General features: G+C 40.5%; 1 protein-coding gene across 9 annotated transcripts in view; it reads right to left on the bottom strand.

The window, feature by feature from the left end:
- ST3GAL3 (ST3 beta-galactoside alpha-2,3-sialyltransferase 3) overlaps nucleotides 1-19,786 on the bottom strand; it is a gene marked incomplete at both ends in the record, with an annotated part of 188,601 nt that overhangs the window by 99,682 nt on the left and 69,133 nt on the right. For 7 of the 9 annotated variants that reach the window (XM_082003288.1, XM_082003290.1, XM_082003292.1 and 4 more), the window contains one exon: nucleotides 16,456-16,548. The exons of the other annotated variants lie outside the window; for them this stretch is intronic. In XM_082003288.1, coding sequence (XP_081859414.1) covers nucleotides 16,456-16,548 — 93 coding nt within the window. The remainder of the gene's footprint in view (nucleotides 1-16,455; nucleotides 16,549-19,786) is intronic. 9 annotated transcript variants of the gene reach the window in all.

Here is a 19,786-nt window from a genome sequence, read left to right as displayed (position 1 = left end):
TGTAGAAGACTTAAAAATGCTGTTACTAAAAAGGTTACTATTTTATTTATAAAAAAAGTAAACAGAGATGTAGCCCAAGAGGAGTAAAGGAGGGCCACATCCTACACAATCTGTGCACTCCATCCACACAGAAAGGCAGAGGGAGCCAAGGAGGAGAGCTCCAAGGACAAACAGCGGAGAAGGGAGGAAGTGATCCTCTTGCACGAGAGAGAAACCAGCCCAGGGCTGCGGCATGGAGAAAACCCTGGAAGGTGGAGACAGGGAACAAGCGTCTTCTTCCCTAAGACTGCTGAAAAAAGCAGCCTTATGGAGTCAGAGGATTGTAGAGTTGACCCTCGGCTTCTGCAGTCAAGACAAACCTTTAAAATCTACTAGCAGCTGATGAAATTAAGAGATAGATGCCAGGTATATTCAGAAGTTTGCATTTGGTTAATTTTATGCTTTTATAGCTATTTCCAAACTACTGATCAAGAATTTAAACTGTGATTTGCTCGAGAAATTCAGAGGGTTTTTTTAGTTTTGTTCACTGGTTTGACACGCAGAAGGTGCATTGTAATTTACAAAAAACTGCAAAACTGCAACAAAATGTAGCAGACAAACCCTCTCTACATCTGCAAACTGGGACAAGCTTGGAAACCTCCACTCTTGCGTGTCTAACTTTTTAGACAGGCTGACATGTCAGGTCTTAAGTATTAGGAAGAAAACTCAGTACCAGCTGAAAGTTAGTGCCACGCTAAAAATATAACTTGCAGAAGGGAGAGATTCCTACAGCTCTAGAAAAACCCTAAGTGCCTCGGTACTTAACGCTGACTTTTTCACTTAATTTTTTACTCCTTAACAGCCACAGAGGGGTCATTGCAAACAAGCTGTTAAGGGCTCTTCCTAGGCCAGATGTCTTCGATACTTATGGGTCATCTCCCCTACCAAGGCAGAAGGTCTCGCCTGTGATGGCTGCTTCACACTCTCCAGACACTGGCAACTCATTACTCAGTTTATCAACTGCCGGCAACAATGCCTTGTGCACTTCCGGACAGGCCAGGCAACTTTGTTAATTAAAGTTAGATCTAGTAATAAATTATTTTGTCTGTGGGAACCTTTTCCTCTTCCATTTCCTCTCATGCTTCTCACCTCTCCTCTGCCTTTTATTGGTGTTCTCGCATCTTCAGAGAGCACAATTTCTTTAGATTAGCTAAAAGACAGGATTATCTCAGAATAAACTGCCCTCCTGGTATCACTTTATTTGAATTACTGGATCTTCTAACTGTTTATCATAAAACAACATTCAAATATTTTGAGATCTTAACTGAATAAAGACAGTGCTGTCAGTGAAAATATTTACAGTAGCTTCACTAATTGAGACTGATTTCAGCTTCCTGAATCTCATTATGGTAGGCTGGGCACTGCTGTGAAAGGGAAACAAATAGAAGATGAATGAAAACAAATATGTAGAAACACAAACAACTGCTTAGAGTGACATTAATGATTACAAAAAAAACCACCCTGTCAAAAACATCCCTCTGACTGGCATCTGTCAAAACATCTCAGCAGTTCATCATCGCACAGCCACTGTTCAGACGGAGAAAGAACGTGCAACAGCCAGCACTGCAAATCTCACACAGCTCTGAATTTCTAGGTGAATTATTCTGTATCTTAGAGCACTCCAGACATGGCTTATTTCACAGGATTTCTCTTCTCTTCCTCCTGGATGGCCTGGAACCATCACTGTTCCCTCCTCCCCAGAGGATGCAATGTCTGGCAGCTAATTATGCAGAATGAAGTGCTGCTTCCCCTGTGTGTTTTCTGTCCAACAACCCACAAGAGAGAGTAAACCACTGGAAACCAAGTCCTATTAATACAAAGAGACAAAAACACCCAAACTATTAGCCCTATATCCTCTCATCTCCTGTCTGGACATGGTTTAGGAGTCCCCCAGTTACAGCAAATCCTAATAATGCCTAATAATAACCAAAGCATGAAGAATCTGCTTCTCAGAGAGGAGACAGAGGAGATTGGCACTTCAAACCCACACCCGCCACGAGCAGCAGGTGCCAGACCTGGGAGGACTGAAACAGAACAATTCCTCCTTTCCTCTTAGAAAATGAGACACAACTACTTTCCTCCTAAAATACCTTCCTTACTGAGCACAGGTGGAAAATTTTGCTGGCTAAGCAGGACAGATCTTCTGCCAGGACACCATGGCAGAGCAAGGCCAACTACTTCTTTACAGATGTGTCTACTCAGCCAAGTTTCTTCACCCTTGACAGATGAGGAAACCCCTATGTGAAATGAGCAGTCACAGAGCAGAAGTAAACAAACCTAGCATTTATAAACTGTTCGGTATCCTGTTGTTCCATAAATAGTTGTTATTACCCAGGAGATTAGATCTGTTCAAAGGAGAAGAAATGCCTGGTACATGTGCTGACTAAAATCCCCAAGAAAGGAGAAAAAAAACCAAAAACCCAAAACAACAGAGAAAGTTTGCGGTTTTCTTATTTCAGTTTTCTTTGCCTAAACCAGGACCTGTAATCATACTTTGTTTCCTTCGAATTCTGGGCATCCTTTCTCAACCATTCCAAGAGCAGCAGGAACAAGTCCAGCAATGACAGACTGTGTGGTGGCCTGTTTAATCAGAGCCTTGGGACCAGCATCTTCCTCTGCAGATGCCTAAACTCCACAGAAAGTGTTTAAGAAACAAATCAAAAGCAAAAAGAGCTGGCCGCCACTGGCTCTAAGGAGTTGCCTGTTTTGCCACAGGAGGCAAAGATTGCCTACATTAAGATTGCCTGGAGCTGTATACCGTAGCTTTAAATACCTACCTATCCATCAGGTTACACATTCACAAATGAATTCTTAAAATATAAACAAAACCTGCAAATAGAAACAAAATATAAACAATATATTTTATATATATAAATATAAACAAAACAGCAAAAATGCTGTGCTACTTATCCCTAATTCACTGCCTGATGAAGCATCTGGCGTGGCTTTGAACATCCCTGAGACCATTCCAAAGTTGATGTTTTCTTTCCAAACCGGAGCCAGAGACTCTCCCACCTCAACAGCGGCTGTCCTACGGACTTGCTCATGCTGCAGGTTTGGGGCCAGCAGCGCCCGGCCAGCCCAGGACAGCACATCACAGACCGCAGTGATGGCTGCAGGGACAGGGAAAGCCATCGTGTCCCGAACAGCTTTCTCCTGTTTGTAATTTTTAGGTGGCTTAACACTATTCCACCTTTCCTGAAGCATTCATGGGTACCGTTTCTATTTGGAACAGCTCATCCATGGGCCAGTCTTTGCTCTCAGTGTAAAGCTGCTGTAATAAAAAAGAAAATCCAAACCCAGAAACGAACACTTCTGGTCACTAATACCTTCCGTTAAAGACAGCAGAGATTCCGTAACAGAGACAGGCCCAAAGTAAAAGCAGATGCACACACAGCTTTTTATTTAGGAGGGCAATAGGTAAACCATTGTGGTTTTGTGCATAGGCATATTTATACGTTCTTCTGGTTTCAGGCTCTTTGAGACCCCACAGAAGGTCACATATATTTTGATCTGTTTCGTGTCTAGATAAATTAATTCATTTCTCAGAAACCTCTTTACCACACTGACATCACTTTCAGCAATCCAATTCTGCATCTATTCCTAGGTATGCCCCAGTGTAAACAAGAACCTAGGCTGGCGCAGCTGATAAACAGATTAGAAATATACTAAAGTTAGTGTGACACAAATATAAATTTAGAAAGGGGAAACCATGTAAACCTCTAAAATATGCCACCCCCCCCTTTTCCATGAACAGTACAAGACATTATTTGAAATGTACACAATTCTGAAGCTTACATCAGTTGTTTAAGCTGGAAGAATAACAAATTAGCATGGCAGATGCAATGATTTTCAGGAAACTCAGTGAAACACTTCTCTGAAGAGAGTTAGACACAGTTTTTCTCGTTTACAAGCTGGACACTGGAGTAAGCGACAGCCCTGACACACACACAGAAAGTTCCTGTGCGAGTAAATCAATGACTCAAGAGTGCTTCAGGAGAGAAAACGATGTGATTGTTCTTAAAGGTATGGCATGTTACATAAAAAGAAAACAACCTTTTTCAGAAATTTCGCAAAATAGAAGCAGAATTAAAAAACATAGTGAGTAACACTAGTAAAATACGTCATCCCATTGCAGTCAGCCTCACTGCAGTATGTGGTAACACACTCAGCCTTGGTTTCCAGCATTACAAGTCATTTGGGTTGGGTTGAACCAGTGAGCAAGAGTCCTTGGGAAACTACAGGAACTTCAGCAAGCTACTGTGATTCCTGACACTATTACAACAGTCACAGCATTGCTTCTATAGTATTTAGTAATTAATTTATGGATTTTATTCTGCTGCATAGTTAGCTCTGAATCATAGTAAAAGGTATCAAGAAAGTAATTGCCAAGGAGCCTATGCTGTTCACACTGCAGTGGAGTCAGAGCTTCTACAATATTATCTGAACAACATTCTCAAGTGACTTTTCATGTTCCTACAAAGAGAATTTTTAATCTTTCCAGTTTTTACCTTAATTTGCCTAATGTAGAGTTGGAGGGTTCCCCAGACTGCTTCTAATTTGGCCTAATAATCTTGCATAAATTATCAAACTTGCTTTTCATCCATATTCGTAGCCAAAGTACATTGGCTCAGTGACAGCATTTGCATGCACTGACACTTCTGAAACATTTCAATAATAGAACAAAGTGTGACAGTAAGAGAGGAGGAGGGAAAGGTAGAAGAGGAAAATAAATTGACTTTAAATCAACCCAAAGATAGGAACCTCGATGAAAACCACCAGTAGGTAGTTCAGAAGGAACAATTATCCACTCTTGAACACAATCCAGAAAACTCCAAGGGAAGCTGCACACTTTTCTTCAGCAAGAGGAAATCACTGGTGACATACAGAGCCTCAGAGGCACCAGGGATCTTCTTGGGGCTCTGTGGGGATGATGGGCTGGACCAATAAAGATGAGCCTTCAGAGGGTCAAAGGCAGAGTTTTAATAAAAAGAGAGATTCCCCTAAGAAAGTGCTTTTGGGTATGTGAGGAAAAAGAAAAGAAGGTAAGACATGCATATCAAAAGCACAGTGATATTACATACACAGCTTAACTTTCATGCTCACTGATATTTTTCATGCATTTCACTTCACACTCAGGGGTATTTTCATCCACTCAAATGCATTTAGATCTTCAAGCAATCTTTGCTGCAAGGTTTTTCCTGAAAGTTAAACATTCTTATTGGTATAGCTTTAAAAGCAGATGGGCCACAGCAACAGAGCCCGAATACACATGCACAATAAAATATGCTTATTTGGTGGCACTCATGAAGTTTATTGTTTCTACTACAATCATACATGCTCATGCAAATATGGTTACTTATTTGTATATTTGCAAAGTTGTCCCTTTTTCTGGATAAAGTTCACAACTTAGAAATAACTGTAGTGTTCTGGAAAACAAAAAAACACCCCACAAACAAATCCCCCCGTCCTGTTCCCACTCTGGCATAAGATGCAGTGTACTCATACTGAAGCGAGAACGCATATGCTCTGTACCTTTTTGGAAGCCAGAAAGGCACGCACTCAGTAAGGTCCATGTGCCCATATTCCAGCTTTCATCTCACAGTCTCACGTAATTCAGAAGTCACAAAAAGGAATTTGAAGACAAAACTTTTCAGGCACAAAGCCCACACATCACACAGATTCACTTTTTTTTTTTTAAAGGAAAAAAACCAAGAAACCTCTCCAGAGAGGTTAACCGTGAAAGATTTCAGCTCCAAAAATGGATCTGATGTAGAAACTGCTGTCATGATCAGCCCATGGGAATTGCATGTACTACTTTGCACATTTTTTAAGACAAAAAGAGTAGAAAGAACAACCTGCATGAACTAAAACCAGACAAACCAGATACCTAATTCCTGACCAGTAGTTCCCCATACACCTGTCCTGGTGCCTAGGCTGGCTTACGGAGTTTTTGCAGTCCCATCACCTTAGCTCTTCATTCCCAGCTGCACCCTTGGCGGGGTCCGTATAATGATTTTGTAATTTCATAAACTGGATCAGTGAAGTGATCTGGATTAAAAATAATCTTGCAAAAAACAAGTACATGGGTGGGGGAGGGAAAACTCATGTTTGGACATAAGGATTATTTTATTTATCCAGTTTATTGCACTGTCTGCAGGCAGCTATGCTAGCTCAGGTCATGGAGCGGCACAAGGGGCAGCATCAACGCTTTTAAGCTAAGTGCCATGTAGAAAAGGGGATGCAGACACAGAACCTGAGCCTTTTTTTTTTTTTTAATCTACTCTTGCATTATGCCACATCTACTTCAACTTGACTGCAGCAGCATGCTCATCTTCAGAGGCTGACAGAAGTGAAGAAAGGAGCTTCTGCCATTGAAGTTTGTTTCAATGAAGTGTGAGCTCCAGCTGGTTAATCGGTGCTAGGAATTTCAAAAAAAAGAATGCTGGGAATCTGTCATGGAGAAATTAGTTATTTGACCACGCTCTTTAAACGGAGCTTTGGTTACCACCACTTTGGTACCAGAGGTTTGCAACACTCTGAACGTGAGTTATCAAATTTTGCCTCTTAATCCCAGCTTCCTCCTGCAGACAAGGTAGGTGGAAGGGACTGAAGCAGCGAAGGGCAATCCAATTGCCCCAGTTCTAAATAGCAACAACAGCTCAGACAGCAATCCCAGTTTGAATGGTAAAAGCAATTGTCTCCTAACAGACTGTGGTGTATGTTCACTAAAGCACAGCCAGCTGTGACAAAATATTTTGTGGGATTACATACTTTCCACCTTTAGGCAGAAGTATGAGAGATTTAAGGCTCCCAAATGAGCACATGGCAATAAAAAACACACACATTATCAGAATTATCAGAGGAACATAAAATGAGACCTGTTGTATACTCTGACCCAATTCTGTCATCCAAAATTGACATTAATACATATTTTTAAAAATCATCCTCTGTAAGTGCCTTCAAATGGTATATAATACCCAACATGCTAACTGCAGAGGTGAAAAAGTGAGAAAATTTTCACTCCAGAACCAAAATATAAGGGAGAAAAAAAGCACTACTTCATAAAAATCACAAGGAAAGAAAAGTAGAGCAGTGCAAAATCCTCCCTTTACCAGCAGCAACAGCGCATCAGCAGCTGACAGCATCCGCAGATGTGTTACTGGAAAAGCCATGGGGCTCTGGCTGGGGAGGTGCTGCCCAGACACCAGAAGTGATGTGAGGAGCGTGCATGTTTTGGCTCGCATGTTTGTGTAGCCTGGGTTTTACAAAACACAGAGTAAGGAGGTGACGGGAGGTAAACATAAGCAGCGGCATGCTCCGATGCCCCGGGCACGAGCCAGGCACTGAACACCTTGGAACCTGGAAAATGAGAAGCATTGACCGCTTAACCGACCAAGGCACCGTCAATTCCTCTTTCATCCCTCCTTTCCCCTCCTGTGAGTCCTGAAATCCTTAAGACAGAGTTAATCAGGGAACTGAGGGAAGCTAATGATGTTCAGCACTGCCCAGGAGAAAATACACCTGCATCAACTTGTCCCTGCAAATTCAAAGCTCACTAATGCAACAAGTATTTCCTTCGTCTTTGGTGCGGGGACAGGTAGAATAAGCAAGATACAGATCTGAGAGGAGTTGTGAGCACTCCATGTCAGAGCTCCAGCACCTCCCAACACCCTTTTGGGCACTGGCGCATACACATTTCCTCACTGAGCTGTGATTACAGCTACAGTCACCGGGACACCAAATCTAACGCTGAGCTATGAAACAGTCTCCGCCACCATCGCACACTATTCCTGAATGCACAAGAACAGAGCAACAGACTTAAAGAAGGGACAGGGCTTTGAGTACACTCTGTTCCTAGAGCAGGAGTTACCTCATTTTGAGGGAAAGCGGAAAGTCTCCCTCACAGCAGCGTCTGGGACACAGACTTCAGTGGGAGCCTCTAGAAGTGTCCACTCTTTCCTTGGACGCAAGCCACTTCAGATTAACAAAATTTGTTCAAATTAACAAAACGAACCACTACAGTGTATTTCAAAATGAGATGTACATTATACATATAGTTAGCAGACAAAAAAACCTTACTATCAGTAACTAGTTCAGCATATATACAATTTTATATGTCTTAAAAAATTAAGAGATACTACCCACTGTACCTGAAGAGACTGCAAAATATGCAGCAGATGGATTATGCTACAGTCAGGGAATAATTTCCAATTCCCAAAGCAATCCTCAGTGGCAAACTAATTATCCAGCCTATTTCTTCAGTGAGCTCTCACGAACCATGTGAGGCTGCCATCGTTTGGCTTCCTCCGCTCTCCTTAAATAGTTAATCACAAAAGAAGCAGCCATCACCTGCGCTGACAGTCTCTAAGCACGGAGCTCAGGCCCTGTCACTTCAGGACAAGCCCACACTGAGGATGGCAGTAATTCATGAGGCACCGAGACAGCCAAACATGAATAAAGTCAGTTCTAAGCAGAGGGTTAAAAAGTCTCTTTTTAAAATATTTTTTTCTGAATATCTAAGTAACAAAGCAGGAAAGTGTGGAATGAAAAGATGCTCTTGTGTGCTTATTATAAGAGGCACAGCATCTAGAAGGGGATATAGAAATGAATGGGGAAGTATATGGGATGAAGGGACCACATTTTGAAATTATCCTGATCCCTATTAAAGCCCTTGCTAAGGCTCCAGTTCTACCTGAAGCCTCCATCCCGCATTTGAATGCAAGAATGCACGGAAGAACTTTTTTTGCATGTAAGAATGCTTTTTTCCTAAAGTATAAAAGATGCATACACTGTGCCTGCAAGACAGCAATAGCAAAGAAAATTTTGCCAAGCTCTGTTATCAAGGAGACAGGAGTCAGCCCTATACGCTCTAGAGAAAGGCCTTCTGGAGCTGTCTGAGCTATACACAACTGGCCTGTGGAAGTGGAGAAACACACAGGAGCCTGTGACCTACAATATCGGGGGGAACTAAACATCAGAAAAAACACAGAAGAATGACTTGAGAGAAAGCCACTGAAATTCCTGTGTCTGGCATAAATCTGTGCCATGTATTCTCCACTGGTATGAAAGCTTAAAAAGTGTTGAACTTTATGTACAAAGAAACAATTTGGCATTAAAATATAAATGCATGGGAGTTTACAGAAGAACTAGTTTTCCTCAGAATGGAGAGTGGGCTGCTATATTAAAAAATAACCCCAAAAAAATCTAAGAAAGTAGCAATTGCTAATGGCTAATATTACCAGAATAATCAAACCAAACTGATTTTGTTTCTGAGCTGAAGAAAAGAAGGTTGTGATTCATGTATGTAAGAGTATTCCTTAGCACCAATTCATTAGAAAGAGATGTTTATGAACATATCCTTGGTTCTAAAAAATAGCCTTACATATCTGAATCACAAATTCACTATTACGTATTTGAATCACTCTCACTTAAACTCACTATTTTGGTCACAACACCTATAGATTTGTTGTATATTGAACTTCCCCTTTCCCTCTTATTCAGAATTTTTTTCAGACACTCTTTATCTTTCTTTAAATACGTCTGTCCCATGTTCTCTTATCGAACACGGATTCCCAAGTCTGAAGGATGCAGATATTCCCTCTCTATTTACTGCCTCCTCTAACTTCTAGTATTAGCTGCCAGCTTACAAGAGCTTGTGGTTGGAAAACTGTCAGTAGCTGAACTGTCCCGGGCTGGCGTGTCAGCCGCAAACTGTGGGCAGAGGTCTCCTTTCTCATTTGATAAAGAATAGCGCATAGAAAAAGAAAGAGAGCTGTACACTGGCAGCATGGTTTCCACAGTAAGGCCAGACATGCAGGAGACTGCAGTGCTACCACTGCAAACACAAGCTAGTGCCTTCTACAAAAAGGTCAAAGCATTAGCTCCAGACTTGTAGGTGACCTCAGACCTACTAAAAATAGTCTAATTGACTGAACAAAGACCTACTGATGCCATTTTACCAAAGATGCTTGTCATTTTCTTTGTATCATTCTGAAACCAGTAGCCTTACTTCAGGCACTTTGCACCATTATCTACTGTTGGGAGATTTGCAAAAAGGCAGAATCATATTGTCCTGGAAAATGAAAAACTAGAAAACTCCTTCGGTTACAATGAGCAGCAGATGCAGCCCAGCTAACCAGCTCCTACACTGAGATGCAGTACTGAGATCACGCATCCAGTTCTCTTGGTGGGGAGCCACTGTCACGATTCAGATTACAGCATGTTTTTCTGAAGCTATGCCAGTCTGTCTTTACAGCATAATAACTAAAAAACCCAGAACCAAACCAAAAAAAACAGGCATGGGCACAATGGATTACACCAAATATCCATTTAGCCTCATACTTGATGTCTGTGTCCATTGGCCAAGATTTCAGTAAAAAGTCTAAGAAACAGGGAATATATAAATCTACAATCTTCCTCTACCATCCATTTAGGATCCAGCCTCTTACAACTTCAGAGATTTCCTTGCCTGTTTCGGAATCCTTATAGTCAATAGAACTGTCAATCTTTTTCATCTTCACCCACTATGAAATTCATTCTCAGAAAAAAGCAACTGGAAATAGCATGAAATAGCACTTCCCTTCGTTTATTTTACACACAGTGCACAATATTTACATTTAGTACCTCCAAAGCTTGTACTGAGAGAAGCCATCACCTAAAAACCTTCTCCATGCCATTCACTATGTTACACGTACTTATCAATACCCTTTGCTTGCTCTACCTCAAACTGGGAAGTCTAAATCTATTCAATCTTTCTGAGCATGGAAATAGCTCCGTGTTTTTGTTTACTCTTTATTACCACTACATGTACCTAATTCTTCGAGATCTGTTTCAGAATTAGTTGAAAAGAATTAGAGGTGGTGTTGAAAATAGAGGCGCAAGGGGTATTTATACAGTGGTATAACACATTCTTGGGTTTTCTGCACTTGTCTCCTAGTATGTCCACGGTCTTTTAACCATTGCTGGCCAGTAAGTCACAGAACCATCCACAGTAACGCCAAGATCTCTTTCCCGGTTTGCAAGGCGTAACTAAGTCCATCATTAGGTATAGGGTGTCAGATCAAGCTTCTCAACAAACACTACCTTACATCTACCAGAACTGAATTTGGGCTGCTATTGCATCATCACTTAGCACCGTGAGGTCCTTCTGACATTGCTCAGTCAGCTTTCGGTCTTGCTACCTGGAAAAATGTGTCAGTGCTTTATTATTCATCCTCCATTCCAGATAGTTTCATGCACACTTTGAACAGCGGAGATCCCAGCACATATTCCCCAGAGCACTCCAGGGATAATGACCCTGTACTGTCCAATCTTCTTATTTTTTTTTTCTATAGTTTCCAATTTTTACCTCGTCACTACAGGATTACACCAGCTTAACTTCCCAAAAGTCTTTGAAACACCAAATGTTTGGCTGGGGGGTGTGTGTGTGTGGGGGGGGGTTTGTTTGGGTTTTGTGTGGGGATTTTTTTGTGTTTTGTTTTTTTTTTTTCTTTTTTTTAAAGAAGTTCAGACATACTGCATTAGTTAAATTGCCTTTATCAAATGCTCCTCCAGGCATTCAAACAACATGAGCAGATTTACAGGGCAGGACTTCCTGCTGCAGAAGACAACTTGACTCCTCTCTGTCGTTGCCTTTATTCCTGTGAACGAACACTAATTCTATTCTTTTTTTTTTTATAGTTTCTACCGAGGTGCTTAATACAGAAATCAGGCTCACTATTAGCTTCCAGTTTCCCAAATGCTCCATGGGCCCCTCTTGAAAAGCATGACACGTTTACTGCTTTTCATTCTTCCATTCTAAGGCCAATTTAAGCAATGATTATACACAACCGTGTGTAACTCAGCAACTTCACCATCGAGTTCTTCACAAGTGAGAACTTTTCCTAGCAATTCATTGTGCCGATTTGCTCCAAAATGTCAACCTTCTGTCAGCTTCCCCCAGCCTGTCCCCCAGAAAGGAAGGCTCCACGTGGGAACTGTTCTGCAGTGAATAGCAATGCAAATAACTTCTGCTATGGCTTTACCTTCCCTTAGCTCACATGTAATATTATGATCATCTATCAGCCCATCGGGATCTCTGGCAGGGTTTCTGCTTTTGACAGTTAGACAAAAAGCTTTTTTCTTTTTTTCTTTTTTTATGCCTTTATAAAGTTGTTCCTCAACATTTTTTTGGCCTACCTCATTATGGTTTATATTTAACTTGCAAAAGTTAATGCTCTTTCCTATTCTCCTCATTTGGATATAACTCCTGCTTCAGAAAGATGACTTATTTGTAGGAGCCTTGTTTACTTTACTGTTTAAGCCAGTCCTTGTTCATTTTTTGTGGCTTTCCTTCAATCTCTTATTTTTCCTCCCTTCTTGGACTTACACCATCAAAACTGGACACAGTATTCTAGAAGTCTTGGGTTGTGGGTTTGGGCGGGGGGGGGTGTTAATTTTAAATCAGTGCTACACACAAAATTTCTCAAATTACGTGTACATATGAACCTGAAATAGCATTTCAGCTATGATATTTTGTTGAGATTACATGAAGCTTTCTCTGTGTCTGTTTCCAAGACAGAGTTTTTCTATCTTGAAGGTATAATCTGCATTTGTTCCTCCCAGATGTCTTATTTCATACTGGATGTATTAACATATATTTTGTTGGAATGTGGCCATTTAAATCAGGCAATCCAGATTGTTCTCTAAAAGTAACCAATCCTTTATTTAGTACCCTCCAATAAACGTATCTGCACACTTAACCTAGGATTTTTTCCAGCTAGGATTATTGACGAAGGCATCAAGCATTGCTAGAATAAGAACTGATTGACTGAGGACCTCATAAAAAAAAAAAAAATTTAGTCTTTCCTTACCAGCAACCACATTTTGAGATTTCTCAGGGCATTGCTCTTTAATCCACCTAGGGCTTGCTTGTGCTTGCTAAAGTCTGAACTCACATTTTTACCATTAAAGAAGCACTTACCAAGAAGAGTTACAGCCTCTGAAAAATATTTACTCTATCTCAACTATTTCCATCATATTTTGCCTACTTACATTTAAAATTGCACTAAAAAGTCAGGAAGCTTTAGAATGGGAAAACATTTATTCATTTTATTCATGCCTGAAAACAGAAAACCAACTTTATCCAAATAATAAAAAAACCCAACAAATACACACATTTTATGGCAAAGACCAAGCCTGAAAAATGTCATCCGCAGAGATGATGCTTTCCTAATGATATGAGCAACTGAAAACAAAAGCTAGAATAAAAGCAATTATGCAGCTCAAATTCTTAAATCAACAGGCAAGCTAATTTGTTTTTAACAGTTCTAAATATGTTAAATTATGATACCTGGCTTGGGAATATTAACTTTGCATAGTTCTTTGAGTACAAGAGAAGTTACATAAGAGAAAGAATTGTAAGTGTAGCATGGAATTCTTTGCAGAACTACTGGTCAGCCATCCTTACACCAATCCTAGGTAAAATAATGAAATGTCCAACGCTGAATTACATTAATAAAGAATTAAAGGACATCCTGGAAAAGAGTCAACCTCATTAGGGTTTAAGGTTCATGTTAGAGAAAGAACTGAACATAAATCCTGAGCAAGATGCTGTCTTTAGAACTATAAATATGATTTTTCCATGTATGAACAAGACAACAGCCACCTAGTTAGAGTAGAATTAGAATCATAGAGTAGTTTGGGTTGGAAGGGACCTTTTAAGGTCATCTAGTCCAACCCCCTGCAATGAGCAGGGACATCTTCAACTAGACCAGGTTGCTCAGAGCCCTGTCCAACTTGACCTTGAATGGTCCCAGGGATGGGGCATCTACCACCTCTCTGGGCAACCCGTGCCAGTGTTTCACCACCCTCGTGGTGAAAAATTTCTACCTTGTATCTAGTCTCAATCTACCTTCCTGTAGTTTAAAACCATTAGCCCTTTTCCTATTGCAAAAGGCCCGGCTAAAAAGTCTGTCCCCATCTTTCTTATAAGCCCCCTTTAAGTATTGGAAGGCTGCAATAAAGTCTCCCCGGAGCCTTCTCTTCTCCAGGCTGAACAACCTCAACTCTCTCAGCCTGTCCTCACAGCAGAGGTGTTCCATCCCTCTGATCATTTTTGTGGCCTCCTCTGGACCCGCTCCAACAGGTCCATGTCTTTCCTGTGCTGAGGGCTCCAGAGCTGGATGCAGCACTGCAGGTGGGGTCTCACCAGAGTGGAGTAGAGGGGCAGAATCACTTCCCTCGACCTGCTGGCCATGCTGCTTTGGGTGCAGTAAGGATACGGTTGGCCTTCTGGGCTGAGAGTGCACATTACCGGCTGGTGTCCAGCTTTTAATCCACCAGTACCCCAAGTCCTTCTCAGCAGGGCTGCTCTCAATCCCTTCATCCCCCCGCCTGTACTGATACCGGGGGTTGCCCCAACCCTGGTGCAGGACCATGCACTTGGCCTTGTTGAACCCCATGAGGTTCACACAGGCCCATTCCTCGAGCTTGTCCAGGTCCCTCTGAATGGTATTCTGTCCCTCAAGCGTGTCAAGTGCACCACTCAGTTTAAGGGAAGCAAAGTTACTACCTCTTTGCACGGTATTAGTTTAATGCAGTTAGCTACTGGGAGAAGGTGACTGAACAGCAATCTGCAAGTAGCTACTGAGGGAGAGAATAAATAACACTTTGGATTCTAGCAGGCAAAACCCACTCCTTCCTGAAGCCAAAGTCTTAAATATATTTAAAATTTTTGATATAAAGAGTATCCATAGGAATAATGTAGCACATTATTACCAGATTCTCCGTCAGCTGAAGTCTTTAAATCAAGCTAACTAGCCTGTGATCCATGATGAATTTACTGAAAGAAAACATCATGTCCTGTGCCATGAAACAAATCAGGGTAAGGGACCATTAGTGGTATTTTTCTGGCCTTAACTGTAGTAAACAGTCTTCTTTCTTCAGTGTCTCTAATTTATCCCCACAGAATCAATATGTAACAACAGCCATGCCTTAGAAAGGGCAGTTAGGTTTCATCTCTATAATGAAAGGAAGGCTTCAGTTTCTGACATCTTACTGCAGTTAAATTACCTTATATTCCTCTTCTATACTATTTACATTTAATATGTACACAAACACAGATTTAAAAGCACTCAGAAAGTTCTTAAAAGAGGAAGATGATATTGTACCTACATTAAGTTCTACTATTTATTTATATTCTAAGCAGAGTTCCAAAATTCATACAGAAGATAATACTGATAATTATTTGTTTTACACTGGTGAGGGAGAACATAGTAACAATACTTAGTATTTTGTTTTTAAGGCTTGGCTGTAGTATCTGCAGGTTACAAGGCAATGTCAGATTTTTATTTTTAATTTTTTAAGTTTTCAGATACCATGTTTGCCAATAAAAACAAAGAAAGATACCAGCAGTTTCAGGTTTGGCCTGAAGGCCATGATCACTCAGCCTAACCTCTATATGTGCAAGTCATAGAATTTCCCTCCTCAAAAGAAATAAAATACATCTTTTAGAAAAGTACCAGTTGTGTTAAAAAGTCCACAACCTCTTTTGCCAAAGAGAGCACTACAGCATCTTTTCCACATGCATTAGAAGTTTGAACAAGGTCAAATACTCCATTTGATGAACCAAACTGAGATCCTTGATCCTCAACAGTATAATGTTCTTGCCAATCTATCTTGTGAACTGTCTTCCAGTAATTCTACAAACTTGAAATGCAGAAGCCACATGGTGCATTCGAGAAAGCCATAAGCCAAATTTAAAGGTAAGTTTTGGTTGATTTGTTATGATTACTTTCCTCATTTCTGAGAGCTATCAAACAGTGCCGCAACATTCCACCCGTTTGGAGGGAAACAATTTCTGAAGAAACTAGTAACGCCTCAGCTAACAGTAACTTCTCAACACAGTAAGTGCACAACTTGCTAATAACATGATTTAGACTCTTTGGAAAACACTATTGCAAAGCTTCCAGGCACCTGCGGCATACTTTACCCTGTTCTCCCAAGTAAAACAAAAACAAACAGTGCTCCCCCGCATCCCCTACAAGACAAAAACAAAACCACAAAAACCCAGACCACTCTTTACTACTCCAGATAACTTAATCTGTCACTTCATGACCTAACCTTCTTAAGGATTGCATCATCTGGTACCAGCAGTGAGCTTGACCACACATCTGTATCATGCACTGACAATAAAATTTGTTTTATTATTCAACACACAGAACACTCTATTCTTTGAGCAGGCTCCTAGTCAGACTAAAATCAATTAAGCCATTGCCACCGACCACTCGGCCCAGAATTTCAACACTGGTCTCCCCTTGAACCAAACGAGTGACGGAGTAATGACACTTTTCAAGACAATCTCTGCAGATCACCCACCTGGAAGGATGAGACATCATCAGGGAAGAGGGGAAAAAACACCCAGTAATTACTTACTTTGGAAAGATGACAGTCATGAGCGCTGATGCATAACCAGGCTTGCACATTCCCTCAGAGAAATTTGCATACTTTGATGCCAATTCTGGAGGCCTGTGAAAAAATAAGTAGAGAGTCAGGACTCTCCTCCTATGAGCTGGCTTTTGCAATCATCCAGGTTTTTTCCCCTTACAGCTTTTCTCCGAAACAGCTGTGAGGAATAACAGGAAACACAGACAGGTATTTATTTGTTGCAATATAGCATCATAGGAGAACAACAAACAAAGGAGAGGGTTAAAGATATCTGAAATACCACTAAACCACTACTTTGCTGAAAGATTTTCATACGTAGGAAAGTAAAGCTTACGGAAGAAAAATATCAAGATACCATTTTAGACTTCAACCTTTCAAAAGGAAGAAACATAAACCGCACTTTGCTTTGATTATTGTTCTAAAGTATGATCAAAGTTAAAATTATAGAAAAGTATTATTTAGAATATCATTTAGTCATTTATCATTAATATCAAACCTTTCAAGCATTTGAAACAAACTGCTGAGCAGTTCTGACAGCCTATCATCAAGGGATGGATGCTTTCAGCATTTGAAACACATGACATTGCTGCTCTTCTGTTGAGATTTGTCTTAATTCAGCTTGCCTAGTGATTTCGAGGCCAAATTCAGAGTATTGGGGGTTTTCTTCATTTAGTTTTTGTACAGAAACAAGATATTTAAGTCCAGTATATACTTTTACAATAGATCTACTGAGTGACCTGGAAAAAAACATTTAAATTTTATTTGTGTCCCTATTTACCACCTGCACAATTTTTACATTTTCATGAAAACATTACAAGATTTAATTCACTTGTGCTTTCAAAGTAACATTAGATACCTTATTGTCAGTTACAGTGAGAATTATTAACATTCCTTTAAAAAAACCAAAAACATTTACAATTACATGCTCAACATTCAGTGGAAGTTGCAAGTGTTAACTACTGCCATGAGTCAATCTATAATATTGTATTTGATACACCGTTTTGTTAGTAGTAGGCAAGTAATGAAAGGTTTTTTCCTACAGGTCAACAGTGGGAGTCAAATGAAGACAGTACAGATCCCCAGAGTAGATCGACAAAAATAATTTTGAAGAGCCTATTATTATCACAACCATGCTTTGCTTCCCATGCATCACCAACACCAGGTAACTAGCAAATGACTGCTAAATGTAATGAGCGTGGATTCCGAGAGTTTCAAGTGAGCAGACCCCTGAGCTGAAGACAGGGTCCTGGAAGGATTGTGAGCAGTGGTGGAAACAGAACCCTGGCTGGCAAAATTACGTATCTGAATAACAGTAACTCCATGCTGAATCAGTAGTAACTATCCCTCTTGTACTGGTCCTGGGGTCACTTCCCAAGAGACTACTAGCCAGGTCCAACTGGGTGATCAATAGATGGACAGTTAATTTTACAGTTAGCTGCATACAGTACAAAACCTCCTAGATCTATAGTTCTTAAAGAATAAAATCTCTTTCTGCTGAATAAAAATCTAAACCTTCAACAGCTGGAAAAGGAAATAAAATGGAGAAAATGAAAAGTCACTGTAAGTATTTAATGTCATAAGACATTTGCAGAGGAAAAGCACCAGAAAAAGCTTAAGAACATGGACCTGATTCTAGTTCTGCCACAGTTTTCCTGCACAGTTTTGGTCAAAACATGTAATATTTTACTATCACAATTCCTCATCTATAGGATGGCTGAACAATACATTTGACTACTTATGCTGTCAATTATTTACAGCAAAAGTTTAGATTTCTCTAAATACATTCTGTAAATATGGAGGGATAGATACAGGTGTAGCATTACCTAGCACAACCAAAATCCAAAAGTTTGGTTTCCATAGCTGGTATGATATGATAATACATATCTCTAAATGAGAGAGGTGAGAAAGCATCTAAGACGTGAGCATCTAGAAGCCTGAATCCCAAAGACTTGCACTGAATGATTTGCGTTCCGACTCCAGACAGGATCTCTTTAGACGTTAGGCACAGGAAGGAAAGGCCTGTTGCTGACAAAACACAAGGTTTTAATGGTGCTAAAAATATATCCCCTTCTGACACAGTCAAAAGGGACAGCAAGGTGTACAGATCAGAGTTTGTTGCAGTGTTCCAGATATGAAGTAGTGTGGGAAATCTTCAACTTTATCAAGCAAACTGAAGTGTTGCTGGATTTTTACTGTTTCAGCAACATACAAAAATCCCTAATACCAAAATCTTCAACAACAAATAGAAAGCAACTGGAATTTATCTGCAGCCACCACAGTAGTGAGTCATTGCTGGCAAACTTGTATAACTATTTCAACAGCAGGCCTTTCTCAAATGACCTCAGTGGTCACACAAAGTATCTTGTGCCACAAACACAGGCATTTTTCTCTTTTCTGATTTAATGGTGCTTTCATTATAAAATTAAAATGTCACTCAGATGCCCATCATGGTGTTTCTTCAAAAGAATATTAGGCTGAAACCCGCATGCATTGGAGTCGCACAGAATGCCAGTCAGAGCCGCATGCTGATGGCGGAGCTGTCAGTTACAAACCCACACAGATACTCAGAGCCGCTAAAGCCCGAGGGGCCGAGCTGTTAACATTTCTTGGATGTGATGAAGTTCATGATCCAGAGTGCCAGAGGCTGAATGCTTCTCGTAAGCCAATTGTACCTGCCATCTCGTATCATTCAACATTTGCTCATCTCTTTTCTTCTAGCCATGTATTGAGCCAGGAGGCTACAGAAAACTAGAAATGGGCACTCTACATTTTAAACCCATCTAGGGACGCATTTTATTTGTTCAATTTCTTCAGATTACACATTACACAATGTCATTGCCAGCATGCTCATAACGATAAGCCTACATTAGGTGTAACCCCTTTAGAGTAAGACTGGATACAGCCTTGCTGTCTATCATTCTGCTACCGCATGAAGCTATCCAAGCAAACATCATTTTAGATATATTTGCTCTGTGGGTTTTTTTCTGCAAGACTCACAGATCTAGCAGAGATTGCTCTTCCATAAATCAGACTGCAAAGCACCCTGCATGAAGCATCCCATAGAGAACTATGCATGTTTCAAACAAATCCAGCTTTGAAAAAAGTCACATTGCTGTTAGTAGGTACACAATTCAGAAGCATATGAATAAGCATCTCCTTCATATCTGATGACAATGTATTTATTACTGCTGCATGTATTGCTACTTCACAGAATCATTAAGGTTGGAAAAGACCTTTGAGATCATCAAGTCCAACCACCAACCCAACACCACCATGCCCACTAAACCATGTCCTGAAGTGCCATGTCTACACTTTTTTT

This window comes from Phaethon aethereus, assembly GCF_964289735.1.
Source record: "Phaethon aethereus genome assembly, chromosome: 8".
Classification (NCBI taxonomy): Eukaryota; Metazoa; Chordata; class Aves; order Phaethontiformes; family Phaethontidae; genus Phaethon; species Phaethon aethereus.
Note: the sequence above shows the minus strand (reverse complement) of the source record. Positions and strands in the feature narration are given on the sequence as shown.